The sequence below is a fragment of the Archocentrus centrarchus genome, chromosome 7, assembly GCF_007364275.1.
Source record: "Archocentrus centrarchus isolate MPI-CPG fArcCen1 chromosome 7, fArcCen1, whole genome shotgun sequence".
NCBI classification, from domain to species: domain Eukaryota; kingdom Metazoa; phylum Chordata; class Actinopteri; order Cichliformes; family Cichlidae; genus Archocentrus; species Archocentrus centrarchus.
The window spans coordinates 37,307,678-37,330,110 of record NC_044352.1 but is presented as its reverse complement, the minus strand read 5'-3'; the positions used below and the strand labels follow the sequence as shown (position 1 = coordinate 37,330,110).

Sequence of the window (22,433 nt, the reverse complement as noted above, 5' to 3'; positions counted from 1 at the left end):
AAAATAAAGTGCTGTGTGGATGTGTGTGAGTGTGTGTGAGTGTGTGAATCCGGCCGTGTGATTACATTTAAGGAATCCGTCTGAAATTGAATCCCGTTGATCCAAACGACTCAGTTTAGTTAAACTGAAACAAGTTGAGCTGATTGTCGTGTTTCTAATGGGATCATTGTGAGAGGACGATAAACTCATCGTTTAATGTTTGAATGTACTTTGTACTTTGTTGGGTGAATATTTAATACATTTTCTTATAACCTTACAATAAGTCCATAAACAATTTTTTCAGACACAAATAAGAATCTCACGATTTTCTTCTTTTCTTTTTTTTGTTAGTCATTGTAAGTTAGTTATTGTGTATATTTTCTTGTATATTTGGTTTCTTACCATTAAGGTCTGTGTTGTCTTCACGATGGATAAAAATCTGGAGTCTTTTTTTTTTGGCCTATAACTAATTTAAAGTAGTCAAAAATATTAAGTCATTGCCATAATGTTCAGTCAAAAACAGCCAAAAAATGTTTTTATAAACATTTTAAAAAGATTATATTTGGTTATTATGTTATGATGCCATTGTATACATGTTTCTGTCTTCAGGTTATAAATGTGGAAGTGTCAGATGGCTTTAACATGTTCGGAGAGGTCGAAACAGCTGTTCCAAGACTTTTGTTATTTCGATCTGCCCAACAGATATAACGGAGGACACCAGAGGCGCTGAAAGACTGCAGCGTGAAAACAATACTAATGATATTGTTCCCCATTTTGACCAAGACATGGGGACAAAGACCGACTACTCTGGAGAGCTACATGAAACTAATTATGGGTCATTGTGAAAATCATATTAGTTCCAGTGTAATTACACCCAGGATCTGCTTTCGGTTTAGCTCAATAGACTCTGAGCAGTTGAACAGACTGCTGGCTCAACAGTTGATGAATTTATTAGTGAAAACAATGTCTGATGTTTCTGTTTTGTGCGCTGCTGTTGTGTTTGCATGTGTGACAGACGAAAGGTGTGAAAATATCTTTCTTTACAGCTCGGGCACTCCTGAGCAAGAAAAATGCAGTTTCAATTAGTTTCAAATGGATACTGTAAAAAAAACAGAAATTTGAATTTACATAGGACATAAGGCGGTCTTTCACAGTCATTTAGAGATCAGTGCAGCACTTTTTCGAACGCACAGCCACACTGATTAATACATTAGTGGCAACTGCAGGTTCAGTATCATGCTGATGGACACTGACATACTGGGTAAACCACCAACCCTCTGATCTGTAAGTCACCCCCCCCCCCCCCCCCCCCAAAAAAAGTAAAATAAAGATAATAGATACACATAATTATGTAGCTTCAGTCTGTCAGGATATTTCAAGCAGGAAAACTGTTTCCTAGATGTGTTCATACTACTGTGGGACTACACTACTACATACAGTACACTGCTACATTGTATTGTACTGTATATAGTCTTAATTCGATGAAATACTTATAAGTATTAGTTATTTGAGCTAATGGATACTGTAATTAGCATCCATCTATACAGTTTCTACCTTTATCCCACATAGCAGCTCGAACAGACTCATTCAAAAGAGAGGGTGCAAACTTTCCTGTCCTCAGCAGCTGAACAGATTCAGGAGGTGTGTGAACAGATGGGAATAAAGATGGAGCGCTGCTGGCTGTGGCTCTTTCAGTCATCCTGTCTTGGCTCTGAAAGCTTGTTGGAGGCCTCTTTCTGGTCAGCTGCCTAAGCTACAAAGTGGGCTTCTCTTAAATAACAGTTGCCCAGGAGCCTCCCAAGGCCTTTGAGGGTGAGGGGTATAGAGGGAGCACCTCAGGGGGCCACTCACAATGAAAGACCCTGTCACACTCTGCAAGATTTCAGTAAACACTTCCAGAATGATTTACTAAAGCTGAGGAGCTGAGCAGAGTGCAGCCTGCATAATGAAGGATGAAAGAGGTCAGATGGTGCAGAGGCATGAACCGAACAGATAGATGGGGAATGTTGATCAAACATAACCTCTTTGAGGTGCATATTACAGTGTTTATGAGTCTGAAAAATAAGAACCAGCATAGCGCCACTTGCATGGTCACACATTATTCACTCAGTGTTTTTTAGTATAAATGCACTGCTCACCTGCTAAAATCCACCAGCAGCTAAAGAACCATCCTCACTCAGTGTTACCAAGTGATCATTCCTGAATGTGCAAATATATATTTTGAAGTTTATTGTAATATCAGCTAGAGCTTCACTTCATTTTTGCTGGCATGGCTATTTTCATTTGACTTTCACATTTGTATGCCTTTACCAACAATACGAGTCGTTGAATCGCTGGTCTAAACACTAAGCTAATTGAGGCCAAAGCCAAAGTTTGAAAAATTATTCAAAGAACACAAAAGAAAGTAAAATAAAATCTGCCAGTTGGCATCAGGAGCAGCTTCGTCAACAAAGGCCTCAAATACAAACCCAAATGGGCAAAATGGAGCTGCAGCAGAGAGGCGCTGCGATGCCGCTGCTGCCTCTGCAGACGCTCCCATTCACACACTTTACTATTGTTCCTGCCTTTGTTCCAATACAGCTCCCACACAATAGCATTTAGTCTCAACAAATGCAGCAAAAGTGTATAGTAAGCAGCATGAGTGGAGTGTGTGTAGCAAAGACAGGTTTAAGTAGTGAGTAAAATATTTGCCAAAAGATTTTAAAACTCTTTAGAAAAAATGAATGAAAAAAATCCCAACTGTTGTTGTTGTTTCACTGTGAAAAAATACTTGACTGCATCCACAAAAATGTGGTCTCCCTGAAAGCTGCTACAGAAGCCTCGTGGTCTGCAGAAACGCTGCAGAACTGGCACTGAACTCAATCCAGCCCACACAAAGATGCTGGCTTTATCAGAGCATTATGTCTTAGCAAACTGCTATTAATGCAAAGTCTTTATCTTCTTTCCTCCCCAGGCACTGGCATGCATGTGTCTTTATTTAGTAGATAAAAAATAGCCATAAACAAAAATTGCAGACTGTCAATATACATACTGATAGAGATTAGAGCTGGGAGCAAATATAATAATAAGAGGAACTCTTAAGATATACTCGACACAGCAAAGCCTTCTGGACAGCTGCAGGCTTAAAGAAAGCAATTGCAGAAAGTTTTAAAGAGCAGCAGCATAATCTTATTTTGGAAGAAAGCAGATTAACAATCAGAGCGGCGCGAAGAAAATGAAGTGATTCGTGTTTGCTGACCATCTTTACAGATTCTGGTTAAAAAGCTCCGATATGTTTGTAAGAGATGGAGGAACAGGTGAGCTTTTGCTTTGCTGAAAATGGGGCTCATATGTTTATAGCTGATAGTGGTTAGCACTGCTGCCTCACAGCAAAAAGGTCCTGGGTTCAAATCCAGCACCTGGCCTTTCTGTGTGCCGTTTGCATGTTCTCCCCGTGTCTGCGCGGGTTCTCCCCGGGTTCTCCAGCTTCCTCCCACAGACATGCAGTCAGTGAGGTTAGTTTAGCTGGTGATTCTAAACTGCCCACAGGTGTGAACGTGAACAGTTACCTGTCTCTCTGTGACAGAGTGGTGACCTGTCCAGGTGTACACTACCTTCTGCCCTAATGCAGCTGGGATAGGCTCCAGCTGAGCAGAGCGCTCCCTGATCATCACTCACAGATGTCTGATTTTCAGCACACTGATATGTTTGTGATTAAAATCAATAAATGACAACAAAAAAGTATAAAGAGCAGAAAAAAAAGAAAGAAAGCTTTTATGAATCTATGTGGCATTTCTGTTACACCCACGTTATGACAAAGAATGTGTCCAAAAGGACAGCAGGCTGTTTCTTTTCAACATGTTTAAGGTCTCCATTAACCTGACACTGTAATATATATTGATTAGGAGCACCGGATAAGAAATCTACAACTTAAGGAACCATTTTTATATATTTTGTATATCTATATACATATTTATGTAAATATTTACTTTTTTATTCTATTTTTTATTATTATTATTTTATTTTATTTTATTTTTACACTCCTACTCGAAAGCTCTGCACAAGAGTTCCTATTTATCCAAACCTTGCGCGTGGGTACAAATAAAGTCTTGAAGTCTTGAAGGTGCACCGGGTATCATGGAAAATGATAAGAAAAAATGGATGAAGTAAGCAAACGACTGCTTTTCTGTTTTCACCTATGAAATATGAGGAGTCTGTTAGCACAGGGCTGTCCTCTGTACTGAATGGAGTAGCAGAAAGTTATACACAGCATATCACTGCACCTGGCTTGATTTTGTGGGAAACAACAGGGAAGTTTTGGTCAACAAGGGTCTAATTTTAGACCTAAGTGAACATTTTATGCTAACTTTTAAAAGTTTTCACAAAGCACTGGGAAGAGGCCGGTGTGAATGTCTTCTAATGGATATGCTAATAATTAAAGATATTTTCATACCTATAATGGCTCCAATTTGAACATAAAACCTGAAACCTTAAAAGCATTTACATTAAAATATATATCATCATTGAGGTGAAATTTCATAAATATTCACTGTAACCCATCCATCCATTCTCTTCTGCTTATCCTGTTCAGGGTCGCGGGGGTGCTGGAGCCTATCCCAGCTGTCATAGGGGGAGAGGCAGGGTACACCTGTACAGGGTACACCTGTACAGGTCGCCAGCCTGTCACAGGGCCAACACAGAGAGACAGACAACCAGTCACACCGATGGATAGTTTAGAATTCATAACTAACCTAACCCCAGTAAGTGCATGTCTTTGGACTGTGGGAGGAAACTGGAGTACCTGAAGAAACATCCAGACACAGGGAGAACATGCAAACTCCACACAGGATGGTCTGTGCAAAGATGGATTCAAACCCAGACCTTCTTGCTGTGAGGCAGCAGTGCTAACCACCACCATGCTGCCTCACTGTTTAAGCCAAAGCAGAGGTCAGTTATCTGCAGTCAGTCTGATGCTGGATCCCCTTCGTCCTGTCAGACCAACATGTCTGAGTGCACAAAATGTTAACGCATAATGACCACACTGTTAGGAAAGGCACCTTTTTTTTTGCATCAGCTGAGTATAATGAGCCTTAAAATAATTGCATTAAATCTAACAAAGGTTCATGATACTACATTGGCCCCTGAAATGAACTTGCATTTTCTAGTCTTATACTGAGCACTCAAAGCTCCTCAGACTGCAAAGCCACATTTACCCGTTCACTCATCCAGCGCTTTGTTCCATGCAGTAATTTAACTACCTCACATCCATGGCCAATTTAGAATCAGCAGTTAAGCTAACATGCATGTCTTCAGACTGTGAGGAACACTGAGAGCAAACCCACACAGGCAGCAGGAGAACACGTCAGCTTGACACAGAAAGGCCCCAGCTGGTCCGCAACCGCTGCAAGACAGCAGTGCTAACCACTGCTCCACGCCTCTGAACCGCAGCAACAGCAGTTTGATCAGTTCATTCTGAATTAAAGTTCAGCCACAAGAAACAACAATGTATCAAACGGTGGCAGCTGCTGCACTGAGGCACAGGGGCTTGTTCTTCCTCTAAAAAAGGAGATCGAAATATATATTTTTAAAAAACAGTAACTGATTGAAATGAATCTTTACCAAATCTCATTATCAATTCTAAAATAAATGTTCTTTCATTTAGGAAAGAATCTGAAATTAAAATGCTTCAGTAGTGACATCTGCTGGCAAGAGGGGGCAGGGCACAGTGTGTGAGTGCTGGGGCAGAGAGGAGCAGAGAGGAGCAGGGGGGGGCAGAGAGGAGCAGAGAGGAGCAGAGGGGGGGCAGAGAGGAGCAGGGGGGGGCAGAGAGGAGCAGAGGGGTGGCAGAGGGGGGCAGAGAGGAGCAGGGGGGGCAGAGAGGAGCAGAGGGGGGGGGCAGGACCTCTTCTATCAGTTGTATACACTTTTTCATTCTGATGTCTTATTGTCCAGGACACTTAAAATGATGGACTAAGGGAGGAGGTCCAATCAGCAATTGCAGTGCGAGACAATATTCTGAGTGTGATGACCTTCTATAAAGTGAGAGTATCTTGTTATACTATACAAAATATTTTTAAACATAACTAAAAATAACATTTTCTTCTTTTTCAGAAGAGATTTTTTTAATGATCAGATAAGATCATTGTAGCCAATGCTGATACAGTTAACTTGTTGTAGCAGCTCTGCCAGTGAAATGATGGAGAGCTCTGCATCTACAGTCCAGTCTCAGGCCTGGCTGTCTCAGATACCTTGACTCTCACCTGGCCGGAGATGGGACTACATCATGGTGGAGGGTTCTACTTAGAGTTTTTATCTTCTGGCCTTATGAGATCCAGAGATGACAAACAGCTTTTACATCTGTCCTGCTCTTAGGATACTGCAGGGTGGCTGTAGCTCAGTAGGTAGAGCAGGTCACCTACTGATCGGAAGGTCAGCGGTTCGAATCCTGGCTACTCCAGGCTACATGCCAATGTATCCTTGGGCAAGATACTTACCCCCAAGTTGCTCTCTGACCGTTCTGTCGGAGTATGAATGCGTGTGAATGTTAGTTAATTAAAAAGCACTTAGCTTTGTAAAAATGGAAGTGCTTGTATGAACGGGAGTGCATGGGTGAATGCAAAACAGGTTGTATAAGCGCTTTGAGTGCTCATACTGAGTAGAAAAGCGCTATATAAGAACTAGTCCATTTGCATGCAACTGAATTTAGTGCACCAATAAAAGTATTTCCCCAGACTGAAGAGAGTGCAACTCTCCCAGAAGCAGAACAACACTCAATTTGATGTTTAATAACTTGAGGTAACAGAAGGATTGCAAGCTCACGTTAGAGGGCTGGATTAAAGCTCCTTGAGGCAACTATTTGTTGTGATTTGGCACTATATAAATAAAAGTGAACTGAATTGAATGTAGGCCTGTGAGAAAAACCTTTCTTTAGTAAATGGACTTGTTCTTATATAGTGCTTTTCTACTCAGTCTGAGCACTCAAACTGCTTATACAACATGTTTACATTTACCCATTCATACAAGCACTTCCATGATTAACTAATTCACGCACATTCACAAGGAATCAAACCGCTGAACTTCCGATCAGTGGGTGACCTGCTCTACCTCCTGAGCTGTCCCAACTGTCCTTCCACCATCACACAGGCGTGCCTTCTCATAAATGTTTTCCTAACTCGTCCCACCCTGTCACAAAATTAAATAAGTTCTGATTGGATTTCGTCCCCGCCAAGCATTTTCATCTCATTTTCATTCGCTGACGAAAGTGTCGATTAATTTCGTCATCGTTTTTATCCTTTTAGGTAGGTTTTATTTAGTTATCGTCTCGTTATCGTCATGAAAAAAAGCGTCGTTGAAGAAAACTATGACGAAAATATTTTGTCAACGAAACTAACAGTGGTCCTAGTACAGCGCAGACAGGATCTGTCTTATCAGAGCAGTCAGAATATTTATATTTTTAAAGTCTGATCCCTTCACTAAACTCAAAATCATATTTCTTGTCATGTTTGTTAGTCTCTCCCCTTAAGCTCAAAGCCAGTATCTTCAGCAGATGTTTCCCATGAAGAGAGCAACTTCATGGGAAGATTGTAAGAGAGTAAGATTGTAATAAACAGCCTCTTAATTAATGAGGTAATTAGCTATATCATTATTATTATTATTATTATTATTATTATTATTATTATTATTATTATTATTATTATTATTGCAGTGGCAATGACATTTTTTTATAGAACACATCTCATTACATGCAAACTCAATGTGCCAAACACAGAAGATAAACAGATACAAAGCTGTGCAGGTTTGCAGGCTTCAGGCAGCAAAATCAAACTAAAGTAAACAAGAAAAACCTGCTGATCTGATTTGATGCCGTATAAATCAAACGAACTGAGCTGAGTTGAATTCTAACCTACTTGATATGAATGCATGGGGCAATTTCACAGTCAGTTTGAGATCTGAATTTTCTAATCTTAGATATATTTTTAAGTCAGAGAAAGCAGTTCTGGTGGCCTCACAGATGTGATTATCAAACTGAGATCAGCGTCCAGAATGATGCCAGGGCTCCTGACTCACTCGCTGTGTCTCACAGACAGGAATAATTGATGAATAATTAATATGAACATTTTCTCTCTCTGACTTTTTGGACCAATAACAAATATTCCTGTCTGTGTAGTTCTTGTGTCATCAGTGCAGCTCATTAGTTTGTGACCAGAGGTTAGATGATCAGAGGAAAATGAATTACAGCTGGTAGGATATATTCTTTATGAGAGTACCAAGAAGGCGCATGTAAAGGTGAAGAGTAACGGACCAAGGACAGACCCTTGAGGAACCCCTAATTGAATTTTGATTTCTGCAGAACTGATAACTGAAACAGAAAAACTTCGACATGTAGACATGATGAGAGCCAGTCAAGAACCTGAGCTGTTGAACCCAGTGAGTGGTCCACAGTGTGGAAGCAGCAGTGAGATGAGCAGGACTGAGGACTTGAGTCAGAGCTGTTGCTGTGCTGTGATCTGAACCCTGATTGGTCCTTATCATAAAGACTGTGAGAAGAAAGGAATTCAGTTGTTTGAAAAAAAAAACATTTTTTTTTCTGCTGAGGAATGAATGATTAGAAATAGATCCATAATTATTAATTACCAGAGGATCTATGTGATTTTTCTTAAACAAGTTTGAGAGAAATGGGGGAAATGGCTGCCTGCAGAGAGCTGCTGCTGATGTTCACTAAATGATTTGTAAAAGAATGAAATACAGATTCAAACAGTTTGGTGGGGGTGGGGTCGGGTAAAGAGGTGCAAAACTTTAACTGATCAATAACTTCTTCTAATATTTCGTTTTTGGAGGGATTAACTCGTTTGTCAGTGGATGAAACGAGAAACTCACAGTTAGGCTGGTTGTTGTTACCGGGCAGTTTTGGCTGCTTTGGTTTCATTGTTAAAGCAGCCAAATGCATTTTTATACATTTAAAAATGTATTTGTATTTTTTTTTCTATATTTTCTCTCAGCTTGCAGCAGAGTCTTTTTACCAACTTTTCCTGTTCACTGGTTCTTCAGGTGCTTCTGAGGACCGCGTCCATTAATAGTTTTGATCGAAGTAATATGATCAATAACACCAGCTAACAGATTTACTCTTCTGTCTCATCTTTGGGTTTAAACAATGTTTTGTACATGTAAACAAACTAAAAATATAGATGTTTGATCCCAAAACTTTACTTTATATATTTATAACATATTGCATATTATGAACATATTACATGTATCATTTTCCCTATAATGCCAGTTACTAGTGGTTTTCATTGAGGTTTGAACCTTTTTCAAACTGTTTTCACTTCAAAAGAAAACTCTAAAAATGGTAAAATAAATACATTAATTAAATAAAAATGTTCACAAAGAAAAAAAATCACAATAAACTGAAATATTTGATGTATTTTGGGGCAAAAAAATCATTCTAAAATCCACAAAAGAAAAGTTTAAATACTTGAAAACACGTCATTACTGGGAAATGTTGCAATTAGTCCAGAAATGTGTTCAGGTCCATAACAGCACTGATATACCTGCTGCTTGGAGTTGCTGTAAAAATCCAGCCTGATAACAGAGAGCGGCGGTCTCTCCCACTGCAGTTGCAGATTCATTCAAACAGAAGCATTAGAAATGCCGATCAGCTCAGCAGCGCAGTGGAGAAGCCTTCCTTTCAGCATTTTGCTGTTGTCTAGCTCAATCGTATCACTTTGAAGGAGTCTATTCAGAGGTATTCATGCATCTGCCTTCAGGCTACAATGGCCGCCACTTTATAAACTGTCAGGCTGCTTGCCTCGAGCCTTTGGTTCATATTGTTTCCTTTCTTTAATAAACTTGGAGGAGTTCATCAACTCCTTCAATGGTAGATGCAGGCACAGAATAACAGTCCATTTCAGCACAGGTTCATTTTTCTTTCTTCTCCTCCTGTTAGCAGCTCGCAACACACACAAGTTGTTTTCTGCACGCTCGTCTGCGGCTGCTCGTGCAAAGATGCAAAACTTTCTTGGCAAAATCTAATTCTTCAAATCACAGTTTTTTTCCTTTAAAAACATGAAGATAGATAGATGATAGATCCAACATCCTGCTCCTCCAGTCTGCATGACACTGCCTCTATCAGTGTTCGCATTATAGTTAGAAAGTTCTCTATAGGCAGCAGCCTGTGCGCTTATTGTGCTGTAATTAGGTGCGTATTAAGTAGGTAATGACTTACATGATTTTCCTCTAAAGATAAGAAAATAGTAAACTCAGAGAAATGAGCTTTCTCTGTATTACCCTCATTCATATTTATCTCATTTTCCTCAAAATGTGAATCTTTTGTTATGACATTCACAGTCATCACATGTCGGCCCAAATGTTGGCCAATTTCTGATGATTATGTTTGTTCCCGTGAAACAGAATAAATGATAAACGGCACTGAAGCAGGAGCAGCACTTCCTGAGAACTGCCTGCTGTGCTAATCGTAACTCTTCAGTTTGCAGATTCCTCTCAGCTGGAGCAGATCCACTCACTGATCCGAGGAATCCCGTGCAGCAGAGCAGTGTGAACAACGCGCTGTTCCCACCATGACCAAAGACTGGCTCAAATTATTTTTATTGCAGTGATAGAGAAATGGATATTAATCCACTTTCATACCTATCAGCAGTGCAAATATTTACTCCCCCACAGCCAAAAAACTGTTAGTCCTTTATGCCTCAGTAATCTCTGCATATTTAAGGTCACTGGATAGTTTTTACTAAATGAGATTTCCTGCATGGACTGATGGAAAAACAAGGATCCATGGATAAGCTTTCTAATGGGGCGACACACAGCAGAGATTTGAAACATTTTAGAGTTTACGAATGTCATTGCTACGATGATTTTCAGGAGCGCTTCATTTTTCGATTGCTTTCTTTCTGGAATAATCGGTTGTTCACGGTTATTCTTCGTAACATCAAGCTAACGCAGCTCCAGTGCGAACACTCAGGATCATATCTAAGGAGTTACGGGTTCGGGTGTTTTTTTCCTAGTTTTCCAGGGGCCTTAGCAGTGTGCTAAAGCTACGACAGTAACAAAATAATAGTTTACATGTTTGCATTTTTATACAGAATATTTTTATTGCATATTATATATTTTGCCTTACAATAAACCAAGAGAACCATGGCCTCATTATTTCTAGCTCCCTGTCCTGAGATGTAAATTCAATTTTGCTTGAATTGTGAACATTTTTTTCTAACTCTCATTGTCATCTCTTTTTTTAAGAATCATATGCTGTTGTATTGAAAAGGAAGTGACATTAAGATCATGCAACTCAACATGTGGGCTACATAAAAATATGCAGACAATCAAATCCACTTTTAATTTGTGAGATAGTTTAATTTCAAAATAAATTGTACTGCAGATGGAAGACAGCAGAGTGTTTCTGGACGTGCAGCTGGCTGTGAGCGAGGCGCACTGCAGAAGCTAAACTCTCTGAATGGGCTGCAGAGCGGCTGCAGACCGTTTTTCTGGGCAGCCAAATGAGCTGGAATTAAGTCGACGTTTCCCTTCCACATCCTGGCTGAGGCCGCTAACAGACCGATCAAGCACATGACACCAAGCTCACGTCTTAAACCTCAGGTTGTTTTCTATCCAAATTTTCTTGCATCTTTTAAAATAAAAAAGTGAAATCTTCAGATCCTGGAATGGTTTGGAATGGTTTCACTTTTCTCAAATGTGTCCTGACATTTAGTGTTTGGGACAATGAGGCGTTTCCACTCATTTAAAGATATATTTAAAGGCTTCTTAAAACTGTAGATTGCTAGAATAATGATGAGTGACACATATTCAGAATGAAACTTGTGCTATACAGCTGAGGTGCATCAGCTCATCAAGAGCTCCGACCAACCAAAGCGTTACTGTGTCGTTACCATATTGTTCGCGCCATTTGCTGTAATTTCTCTCTTTGCCATTGTCCTGTGTATATCCTTTACAAACGGGTTGTTAATGGGATGCCAGAGGCTTCTGACTGCCCTCAGCCTGTTTCGCCTGCTTGCTCTTTGTGGACCGTTCCTCTTTTGTTGGCTGATCAGCTTCCTATTGGGTTTCCAGACAAGATCCTTGGCATTTGTCGGCAAAATGAAAGAAGGATTAAGGGATGGCTACTAAACACTCCGTGGCTAAGAAGTGGGCTGCTATTCTCCTATTCAAAGCCCTCTCCCAGTTCAGCAGCTCCCCTTTATATATATTTGTTTTCTCAAAGACACCATTGAGAAGTCCCGAGCTCCGCAGCTATAAAGGAAAGTCAACAAGTAGGTCAGGCCCACAAAAACACTCATAGTTGTTGAAAAGAAAAAGAAATCATACAATTAGCTACTCTCTAAGTACTAATTACAACAATCACAGTGTGATGTTTTCTTGGTGTAAACCTTTAGCACGTTTCATATGTTGCATTTAAGGATTATTTCATTAACACCAAACATGCCAGCAATCAGTGCAGCTCTCTTTTCATATAATATGGTTCCCTGCCAGTGTGTGTGTGTGTGTGTGTGTGTGTGTGTGTGCGTTATATAAACTGTGGGATTTTAAAGAAAGTACTCTTACCTGTGACTCAGAAAATACTCGCTGATACTACGCTGACCTCTGACCCTGAAGATGCCCTATATTCTCCTTGGATGTTTTGTAGAAGCTGTAGATCCTTCTACTCTTCATTGAGTTTGGTCCCTCCACATTATCATCATCATTACTTTACTGTTATTATTAATGAGGTGTGATTATGCATTTAGTCATTCAAAGCAAGCTGCAAAAATCTACCTCAGTGAGTGTGATAAGTCTGGGTTTCTGTTATGCATAGCATTAGACTGATTATATATAACATAAGAGATTTTGTTACCATCTCAATATTGGAAAATATTCTTGTTAAATATCCTGTTACATATTTTTAAGGCATGTTTAAACAAGCAAATCATGTGACTCACTGCATGAGGAACAGTCATCTTTGCATCTGTAACATTTACATTTCATCTAAAGAAAAAGATCAGAAGAGAAATTTTCTTTCTTGAATGTGCGACTCGCGAACTGTTCTGTGTGCTGTTTTTAAAAGATCAATAAATGTTCAATATCATGGATGGAAATGCATTTTTCTACACTGCAGAAATTCCTGTATATACCTAAATGAAGACATGATCAGCAAAAAAAGGCTGCTCTGTTCAATAATTTGGGAATTTGATTCTACTGCTTAAAAATGCTGAAAACTTAAGATCCATGTTATCAAAAACTGGCAACACAAACTGCTTTCATCATTTATCTCAGCTGTTAAAGGAGCTTATAGCAGCCTGCTGTCCTCTCACACCTTAATGTCACACATTCATTTACTCATTTACTCATGTCTGTCTTTTATATTATGAAATTATTCAGTTGTTGATATATTTTTTCACACAGTAAGGCTTTTTTCCCTCTGCCATGTATGTCTTGTATTAGTGTGCTTTATCCTGCTCCTCTGTGCTTCCACAGTGACCCAGTTTCTCCACAGGGATCTAATGCTGTCCCTGATCCAACTGTGATTCTCTTCATTTCACATGACAGGAAAGAGGCCTGAATGGGGGGCGCTGGGCCTACGTGAACGAATATTTAACACAAGCAACTGCAATTTGGAACATTCATTTTACAAATTATTGTAAACATCAGGTCAGCCTCAGGTCAGCCTCAGGTCAGTCTCAGGTCTGCCTCGGGTCAGCCTCGGGTCAGCCTCAGGTCAGTCACAGATCAGTCTCAGATCAGTCTCAGGTCAGCCTCAGGTCAGCCTCAGGTGAGTCTCAGATCAGTCTCAGGTCTGCCTCGGGTCAGTCTCAGGTCAGTCTCAGGTCAGTCTCAGGTCAGTCTCAGATCAGTCTCAGGTCAGTCACAGATTAGTCTCAGATCAGTCACAGGTCAGCCTCAGGTCAGCCTCGGGTCAGCCTCAGGTGAGTCTCAGATCAGTCTCAGGTCTGCCTCGGGTCAGTCTCAGGTCTGCCTCAGGTCAGTCTCAGGTCAGTCTCAGGTCAGTCTCAGATCAGTCTCAGGTCAGTCTCAGGTCAGCATTAAAGTGAAAAGAGCTTCTTTAAATATTTGCCATTTTTTATATTTACACCTTGTCGTATGGGAGTAAAATTCCACAGTTATAAGACAGAAGCCAAAGGGGGAAAAAATGACTGACTAAAGGTCAAACCTCTGCATCAATAATCACACACCAGCAAAATGACTCAGATCTGCTGACATGATCACGTCTGTATGAAGAATCATTCCCAACCTGAACCTCGAGGAACGTCTCACTGAGTACGAGTCAAAGATCATGGAGCATCACGAAGTTACTGCTTTGGAAAATGATTTGCTAAAAGATCAATACAAACTACTAAATGTCAGTTTATGAATATTTGTGGAGAGCGATTTTTTAAATTATTATTTTCAATTATCACTGGCTACAAATCAGTGGTCCCAAAGATTTTTGGTTATATTGAATTTGTGTGTGACCTTTTTCATCAGCCTAAAAAGGCCTTAATGTAATACATACACTATATTCATGAACTATGAATTAAATTTATGAAGAATTGAATATAATTTTGTCTACAGCATGAATGTAAAGTATATGTTTGATGTAGTCTAGATTTATTAACTAAGATGATAAATATTAGAATCCCCCCAATGAAGGGATTTTTTTGTTGTTGAGAAATTTAAAAATCAATACACTCCCTATACGATTATAATATTTTCAATTATTTGTTTAGTCAAAATAAGATAAAGCACATCTGCAGTTTTGTGTGATGCCTTCAAAGTGCTCATTTCAGCTCAGGTTAAAGACAGAATGCTCACAGTGAAGGAGACGGGAACAGCATTATGCCTGTGACACACAACGATGATGATGACTCACTACTCATTACTCTTGATACAATTCCTGTTACACACCGACTTCCAGCCCTCGTTCCTTTTTTAACACAGCCGCTGAAAATGTGAATTTTAGGAGCATGACAGCAGGGGAGAACAGAGAGGTTAATCCCAGTTTAATGCAGTGATGCACAGCCCAGGACCGCGGCTGTGATGATTGTGTTATCTCCAGCCAACATTTGGGTCTCCCTCAATTTCAACCCGGGTAAAATAGCTGGGAGAAAGTGAAGGTGGAGTAGAGTAAGTGCGAATGCCCGGGGAAACTGTTATTAATAGCTGCAGCTTCCCACAGCCCGTGCTCTGTGTAAAGCGGCTTCACGTCACCTCCACTGTATTTGTTTGAAGTGCTCTCTGCATCCTCACTGTCTGCTTCTTTCTTTCAACCAGGCCGGACTCCACAATTTACAGTTTTTTTTAATGTCGCTTATTTCTATCTTTAGGAAACAGCATGCACATTAAATACTGCTATAAAGTGTAAAGCCTGCACAGCCAGCTCCCTGCATTTCAGTTGCCTGTAAAAAATAGGGCGACACAGAGCCGGCCGTTCAGTCCTCTCTACAATGTGCTGCATGACAGAAATTTACAGAACCATGACGATTACTTTGACATCTACCTTTAGCAAATATTAACAATGATCCTATCAGAAAATAAGATTAATGGTAATTCCATCGTGCTGGATATAACACACATGTGGCGTCACGTGTTATGTGCAAATGTGAGATGGAAATGCAGACCAGAGTGGATGTCCCGGGATCATTCCATTGGAATATTTATAATGCATTTTCCTTTATGTGTGTGTGTTAGCTCAAATCAGGCCGACTCATTTTCATGCAGATCTGACTCTTTGTCTCTGGCTGTGCATCGCTGCTCACATATGTTAAAAAAAATAATAAAACCTCATGTGACATAAATGCAGCTGGTAAATCAAACTGAGTTTGTCTCAGTCATAGCGACACACTCACACCTATTTCGTTTAGCCTAAAATCCACTCTGGCTCCTGCTGAGATACGTACAACATGTTACCAAAAATAAAAATTACTAATTAAAAATAATATTTAAAAAATACAACAGGAGAGGAAACCTTAAAATCTCATGAATTTCTGCTGCAGGCTTCACACCATGAAGTGAGCCACTGAGAGATGAAAGTGAAAAGAAATAAAAGGCTCAATTTAATCTGCTTTAAGGCCCTTCAACAGAACGCATGTGCCCGGGACTGAGAGTGAGGGCTGATAGGGGATAAATATATTTCTTACCATGCCTTCCAGCTATTACACCCCTCTCCAACATAGACGCCTATTCAACACACACCGGTTTCATTACCAGCTGTAATAGGCTAAGTCTTCAAATTAGGAAATGCCAGGCTCAGATGACACAGAGACACTCGCTGGGATGATCTTTTGAAGAATGTGAAGAGGGGGAGACTTGAAAAAACAGACTGTCCCCGGTGGAAGCAGTGGTCAGAAACACTGGGACCTGCGGCCCTGAAGTCTAATTAACAGACAGCTGATCCTGTCAAAATGCGCACAAACAGCAGAGCTTATTTTACTGCTCTCAGCTCAGCTGCAAAAAATGAACCAAACAGGCTGCAAAATCTCAGTCATCGTGAAGCCTACCGAAAATAGCAATATTTAACACATTTCGTTAAAATCAAAACTCCGTTTGTAATTTAAATGTTATTAATTGAATAAATTCCGACGTGAAGCCAATTTTTGGCTCATTTTGTTTGTTTGTTGTGATTTTCTGTTTGTGTGTTTGTCGGCTGAATATCATCTTTTGTCAGGTCAGAGGACACTGCTGACTGAACTTGATGTCCACAGAAAGTTGCCCCCCACCCCGCTCCTGCGCCTGTAATTGATATCGACCGGCTCTTTTGTCATTGTTCAGCGGCTCTCAGGGGAGCGTTTAAGCCGCGCGGCGGGAGCCGAGCCGCTCCAGCGCTCCGTCATAAATATTTAAGCTGGAGGAGCAACTTGAAGGAGGAAGAGCCAAAGGACAAAACGCCAGTTTAGAGCTAATTAGCAGACAGTTGATCGCCAACAGTCCAGGAGCGGACCCTCCTCCGGCCTACCTTTGTCTCCCAGGATGCCGTCGATGCTGTGCTTCGTTTTCTTTTCTCCGTCTTCTTCCTTTTTCTCGCACTCATCCTCCTCATCCTTTTTTCCAAACCGAGCTCGAAGTACACGGCTGATCGAACTCACTGCGAACATGAAGGCAGCTTCAGCAAAAATAATAATAATAATAATTGTTATTATTATTATTATTATTATTACTATTGTGTAATAATAATAATAATAATAATAATATATGTAATTCTATCATAATTATATAGGCAGTAATTTTATTATTTATTTTATTATTTAAGCAGTAATTTTATCATTGTTATTATTATTAATATTATCATTTCTTTTCCTGATGGCCTCCTTAATTTCAAACTGTGTTTTGATTTATTTCTAAAAGAACAGAACAAAGCTGAGAGAGTGAAAAATGAAATTAAATGGCGCTTACCAGAGAAGGCCTCACCTGAAGGGACTGTGCTTCTGTCACACACCCCGTCCTTCAGCAGCTTATCTCGGATCTCCCAGCTGAACATGCCGGGGTTGTCCCGCTTGTACTCCTCTATCCTTCTCTCTACATCCGGCGTGGCTACCTGCTGCAGGGCAGCGTGAGCCGCACAGAAACAAGGTCAGTGAGAGCAGCAGGCTGCGGGCCCGAAACGCTTCATGTTAATGTTTAGAAAGCAGCATTAAATGGAAACTATCACGGGCCTGTAGATAATCCACAGACCATTTACTCACAGGTCCCCAATTCATTATTTAGCCTGCTGACATTCACAGAGTCCTTTATGTGGTTTTTCTCACCCGGGGCTTGCTGCCGCCGATCGCGCCGGGCCGGATGGACCCGGTCTCCTGGTAGCGGCAGAGGATCTTGGACACGCAGCCGTGGGAGACCCGAAGCTGTCGAGAAATGACGCAGGGCCGGATCCCGTGGTGGGCCATCTCGACTATCTTGTGTCGGATATGGTTGGGCAACGGTCGGCCGTTAATGAAGACCCCCCCAAGCTGGTTGACCCGTCCCTGGCCCAGAGGCGTAGACACTGTGAACGACACAAGGCCAGATTCTGTACAGAGCGATTTTTCACAGGCATTTAATCACAAACTGATAACGGAAAACCGTCCCGGTTAAAGACAGGCCGTTTCCATCCCTGCATATAATTCAAACGGAATGCGGGCCCAGAGTTCACTCAGAGCACAGCGCCTGAATTGTTTAAAAATCTCTTTCGATTGCCATTAAAGGCTGACACTCCCCAAAGGACAGGAAAGCAAGTGAAGACCACTTTCTCTCACGCGTCATTATTCAGCATCACGGTGTCCAAATACCGGAGCGATCCTTTTGGATTCACTTTGAATTTCCAGGCGCGCTGCAAGTGCTGCGCACACTGTTTGGGTTTCCCTGGAATTTAAACTCGTTTTAAATTTGTTCACAAAGTGATCACGGGATGATGACGTGCACTAGTGCCTCGGACCTTTAATGTTTTGCAGAAGAATAATATCATTTTTGTAAGCCACTTATGTATACTCATGCATTTGTTTTCAATGCCAGTCCTTCCAGAAGAAAAGTTGAGCCTACAGTTTTCTTTAAACGTGCCTTTCGTGTTTAGTTCAGGATATTTTCATCTTCAAACTAAACTTCAAACTAAGTTTTTAGCCTCCTCATAAAATCTAACGAGTCTAAAAGGCTGCTCAGCGGCTGCTATGGAGCCGCATCTGCGGAGCTCCTGCCCCTACCTTCCAGAGGGAATCCGGTGCGGGGATAATTCTGTCCGGGAGCCGGGCGCATCATTCGCGGTACCGTTCCTGGCAAAGACGACATTGTACCATGGAAAAGAAAAGAAAAGAAAAGAAAAGAAAAGAAAAGAAAAGAAAAGAAAAGAAAAGAAAAGATGGACACGTTTCTAGATGTCCGGTTCAAGTGTTGACTTGTTGGTCTGGCGGATCCGGTGCGTGGTGAGCAAAAAAACAATCAAACAAACAAAAACGGTGGCTGGTTATTAATATGTGAGCCACACAGCATCCAGGCAAACAGCTGTTTTTGGAGCGGAGCCCTGACAGAGGTGATGTGTTCGCAGTACAGTTGTTATGTGTCTGGCATCAGTTTCTTTTCTCCCGGAGAAGTCTGGACCAGGCGGGCTCGAGCATGGGTGATTTTTCGGAAGCACCAATAGGTTCTTGGAGCTTCTCTTATTTGAGAGAAAAAAAGGCTCCAATAAGTTTCAGCGGCCAATGAGAAGGAAGGGATCCTGATGTACGTACGCACGCACAGACACACGAAGCCCACAATACACTCGAGCTGAAAATACAGGCCTTAACAAACTTCTAACACACACACACTTCACATCCTACACACCCGCACAGCCGCCTGTACGTCACACTGTATGGACACAAACACCAGCACCTGTCAAATCCAGGCCAGTGCGGCCATCCTGTGACAAACAGCTGCAGGCTGCTGGTCGGAGTCAGAATGCTGCTGTAAGCTTTCCTTTTATTCACAGCTGGCAACAAAAACGCCTGAAAGCAGAGACGGAAGCGCACAGGTCTGATCATACACAGCACCATCCAATCAGCAACATTTTACACTGTTACTCTCTGTGATTAAAAAATATTTTCTTTGGCTCGTTTGTCTTTCTAAAAGTTTGACAAATAAGCACTTCCAACATGTTCAGTTCTCTGTCCCCTGAATGATAATGCAAACCCCGGAAAAGCAGTTCAGAAACGTGCACAGCTTAATACAGCTCATAAAATTCAAAGAAATAAAATATTTCAAATGTACACAGTGAGCTTAATGTCAGAAGAGATTATAAGACAAAGAAAAGAAATACTTTATTTACCCCATACTTGGGAAAGTGTATGTGATAGATCATTTCTAAGAGCCCTAAAAGTCATTTTGATATGTCATGTTCTGGTAAATATACTGAGAGAAAATCATTTGATAAATGTGTGTATTTAGAGTGCAGCAGTACATGAGCTGCATTCACAGGGATGTACTGTACTACACAAGTCCAGATCTGAATTTGGCAAATCGAAGAGGATGACAACTATTTAAACTAGAGCTGATAGTGTTTGTATAAATTATTCATTTATAGTGGATCTGTATTTATTTCACAATTCATTTGTCACATGTTGTGATGCTTGAAAATGTAAACAAAAGAATCACATGAATGAATCAGTGTAAAAACATCATGAACACAGAAAGAAGGGCTCAGTGTTCTTTATGTTCATGATGAGAATAAGAATGAAGTGAAGCACGTGTTCAGGAAGTATTTAGACCTGCTAAACAGATGAAACACCTCACAGCACATACAGATCTTTAATAAAGTTTAACATTTCTTCAAGCATGGATTCTAGTTTGACTTTTCAAGGATTCGTTATTGTCATTCGCATCACATTTGCATGCAGTGGAATGAAAATCTGTCCTTGGGTCCCAGTGTTGCCCATGTAATAGTTATGATAATCAAGTAATTTAAAGAAGAATAAATATAAGTAACAATATTATAAAGAAAATATATATACATGCATACATGCCTTTATATCTACACAAATATATAGAGCTGCATATTTTATATATATATATATATATATATATATATATATATATATATATATATATATATATATATATATATATATATATATATATATATATATATATATATATATATATATAATTAGCACAGCTGTGAGTCTTTTGTTATGGAGAAAAAAAGCATTAATTTATGCCAGTGGTTAATTTTTGAGCAATTTCTCATGTACATCTACAGCTGAATGTTAATAAAAGTGTGACATTTGGGACATGTAGCTTTGACTCAGAGGTGCCCTTTTGTTTATACCTTTGGGAAGAAAAAAATATCAACATATATTTCATATATCACCATTCAGGTATAAAATATCGAGATATTATTTTGGTCCATATCAAATGTAGTAGTTCTAAACATATTTAGGGTGTTTTTTCTTCACTTTTTTGTCTCTCCAAAGGTGTTATTCCCCTCTCCTACAGCCTGGATTGCAACTACATGCAAATAACCAATTATGCAAATTAGGTCATGATGTCATATAGCTACTTCTAGCGACTTTTAGGACGTCCAGTAGCTACTTTGCTTGCTGAGGGGTTGGCAACAGTGTCCCCAGTTAGGTCATGACCCTACAGTCTAGTAGAAAACAAATATTCAAGACCTTGTATGTGAGAAAAAGGATTTTAAAATCTATACCGACTCTATGGGGATGGGGTTTTGGGGGGATGGCAGGAGGAGAGAAGCTGCAGAGAGGCGTGTAAGACTGCAACTCTGCTTCCTGGTCTCAACCCTGGGTAGTCAGTTTTTAGGAGGGTTAATAAATTTGGCCAGATTTCTAGAAATGAGAGCTGCTCCATCCAAAGTGGGATGGATGAGAAAACTACAGAGTCCGACATTGTTTTTGCAAAGTTACACACCGAGTCAATATTAATTTTAGTGACCTCTGATTGGAGTAACCGGGTGTCATTACTGTTTACATGACTTATTAACTGCTGGCTAACGCTAAATGTAGCATTAGCCAGCAGTTTCAGATTTCCTATGTGGCCTGCTCTGGCCCCTGGAAGACAATCAACTATGGCTGCTGGTGTCACTAGCTTCATGTTTCTCAGAGCTAATAGTGGCTAAGCTACCTTGGTCCATACCAACTACAGAATTTACCAGGGTGCAGAGCCAGGTCTCCAATTCACTGAGCCTGGCCTCAAAAGCTACAAACAGTCTACATTTTGTTGCAAGTATCATTACTGCTAAAGGAGGCTGAGGAGTAACTAAACATGTGACACGCATAGCAGGAAAGTGCAGGAGAGACACTAGAACAAGCCATGCTGTTAGTGACTAGAACAAAGATAATACACTAAGCTAGCGAATAATTTAGAAGTGATTCAACAGAGAGTGTACTTTGATAAAGCATTTGAAGATTACATTGTGAAATAAGTCATTATCTAGAGATTTATAATTAATCAAGCTACACAAAAACACACTGTATTCTCTAACAGGAACAGGAAGTGATACGTTACTGCAGTCAGTGCCAACACCAAGTGAGAGTGCCACCCAAAGACTGTACTTGCTCATATGGAGTCATCTGATGGGGTTTCCCCTGTAGAGTCTTTACCTTACAATATAAAGCACCTTGAGGTGACTGTTGATTTGGTGCTATATAAATAAAACTGAATTGAACTGGTGAGGAGCAGGCTGAGGTGCTGGACAGCTGGGCCTCTGACAGAAAGGAAAGTAGCGGTGAGGCAAGGAAGTGGCTTAGGTGGAAGTAAGCCGAACAACAAGGAGACCAGATCAGCTGATGTAATGCTGTGTTTGGTCAGAGGACTGGGTTTCTGCTGCCAAGGGCCACCTTCACGCCCTTTTGTCTCCCATATTGGCTTCTCTTCATTGGCTCCCTGTTAAATCTAGAATAGAATTTAAAATACTTCTCTTCATATACAAGGTCTTGAATAATCAGGCCCCATCTTATCTCAAAGACCTCATAGTACCATATCACCCCAACAGAGCACTTCACTCTCAGACTGCT

At 40.5% G+C, this 22,433-nt stretch overlaps 1 protein-coding gene across 1 annotated transcript in view; it reads right to left on the bottom strand.

Moving 5' to 3' along the window:
• The window catches only part of LOC115782681 (paired box protein Pax-7-like), a 114,483-nt gene extending 95,718 nt beyond the window's left edge, over positions 1-18,765 (bottom strand). The window contains exons 1-4 of the mRNA XM_030733014.1: positions 18,630-18,765; positions 17,703-17,938; positions 17,365-17,494; positions 16,913-17,041 (exon numbers count right to left, since the gene is read on the bottom strand). Of these exons, the coding sequence (XP_030588874.1) occupies positions 16,913-17,041; positions 17,365-17,494; positions 17,703-17,938; positions 18,630-18,714 (580 nt within the window). The 5' untranslated portion in view covers positions 18,715-18,765. The remainder of the gene's footprint in view (positions 1-16,912; positions 17,042-17,364; positions 17,495-17,702; positions 17,939-18,629) is intronic.
• Positions 18,766-22,433: the final 3,668 nt, after the last annotated feature.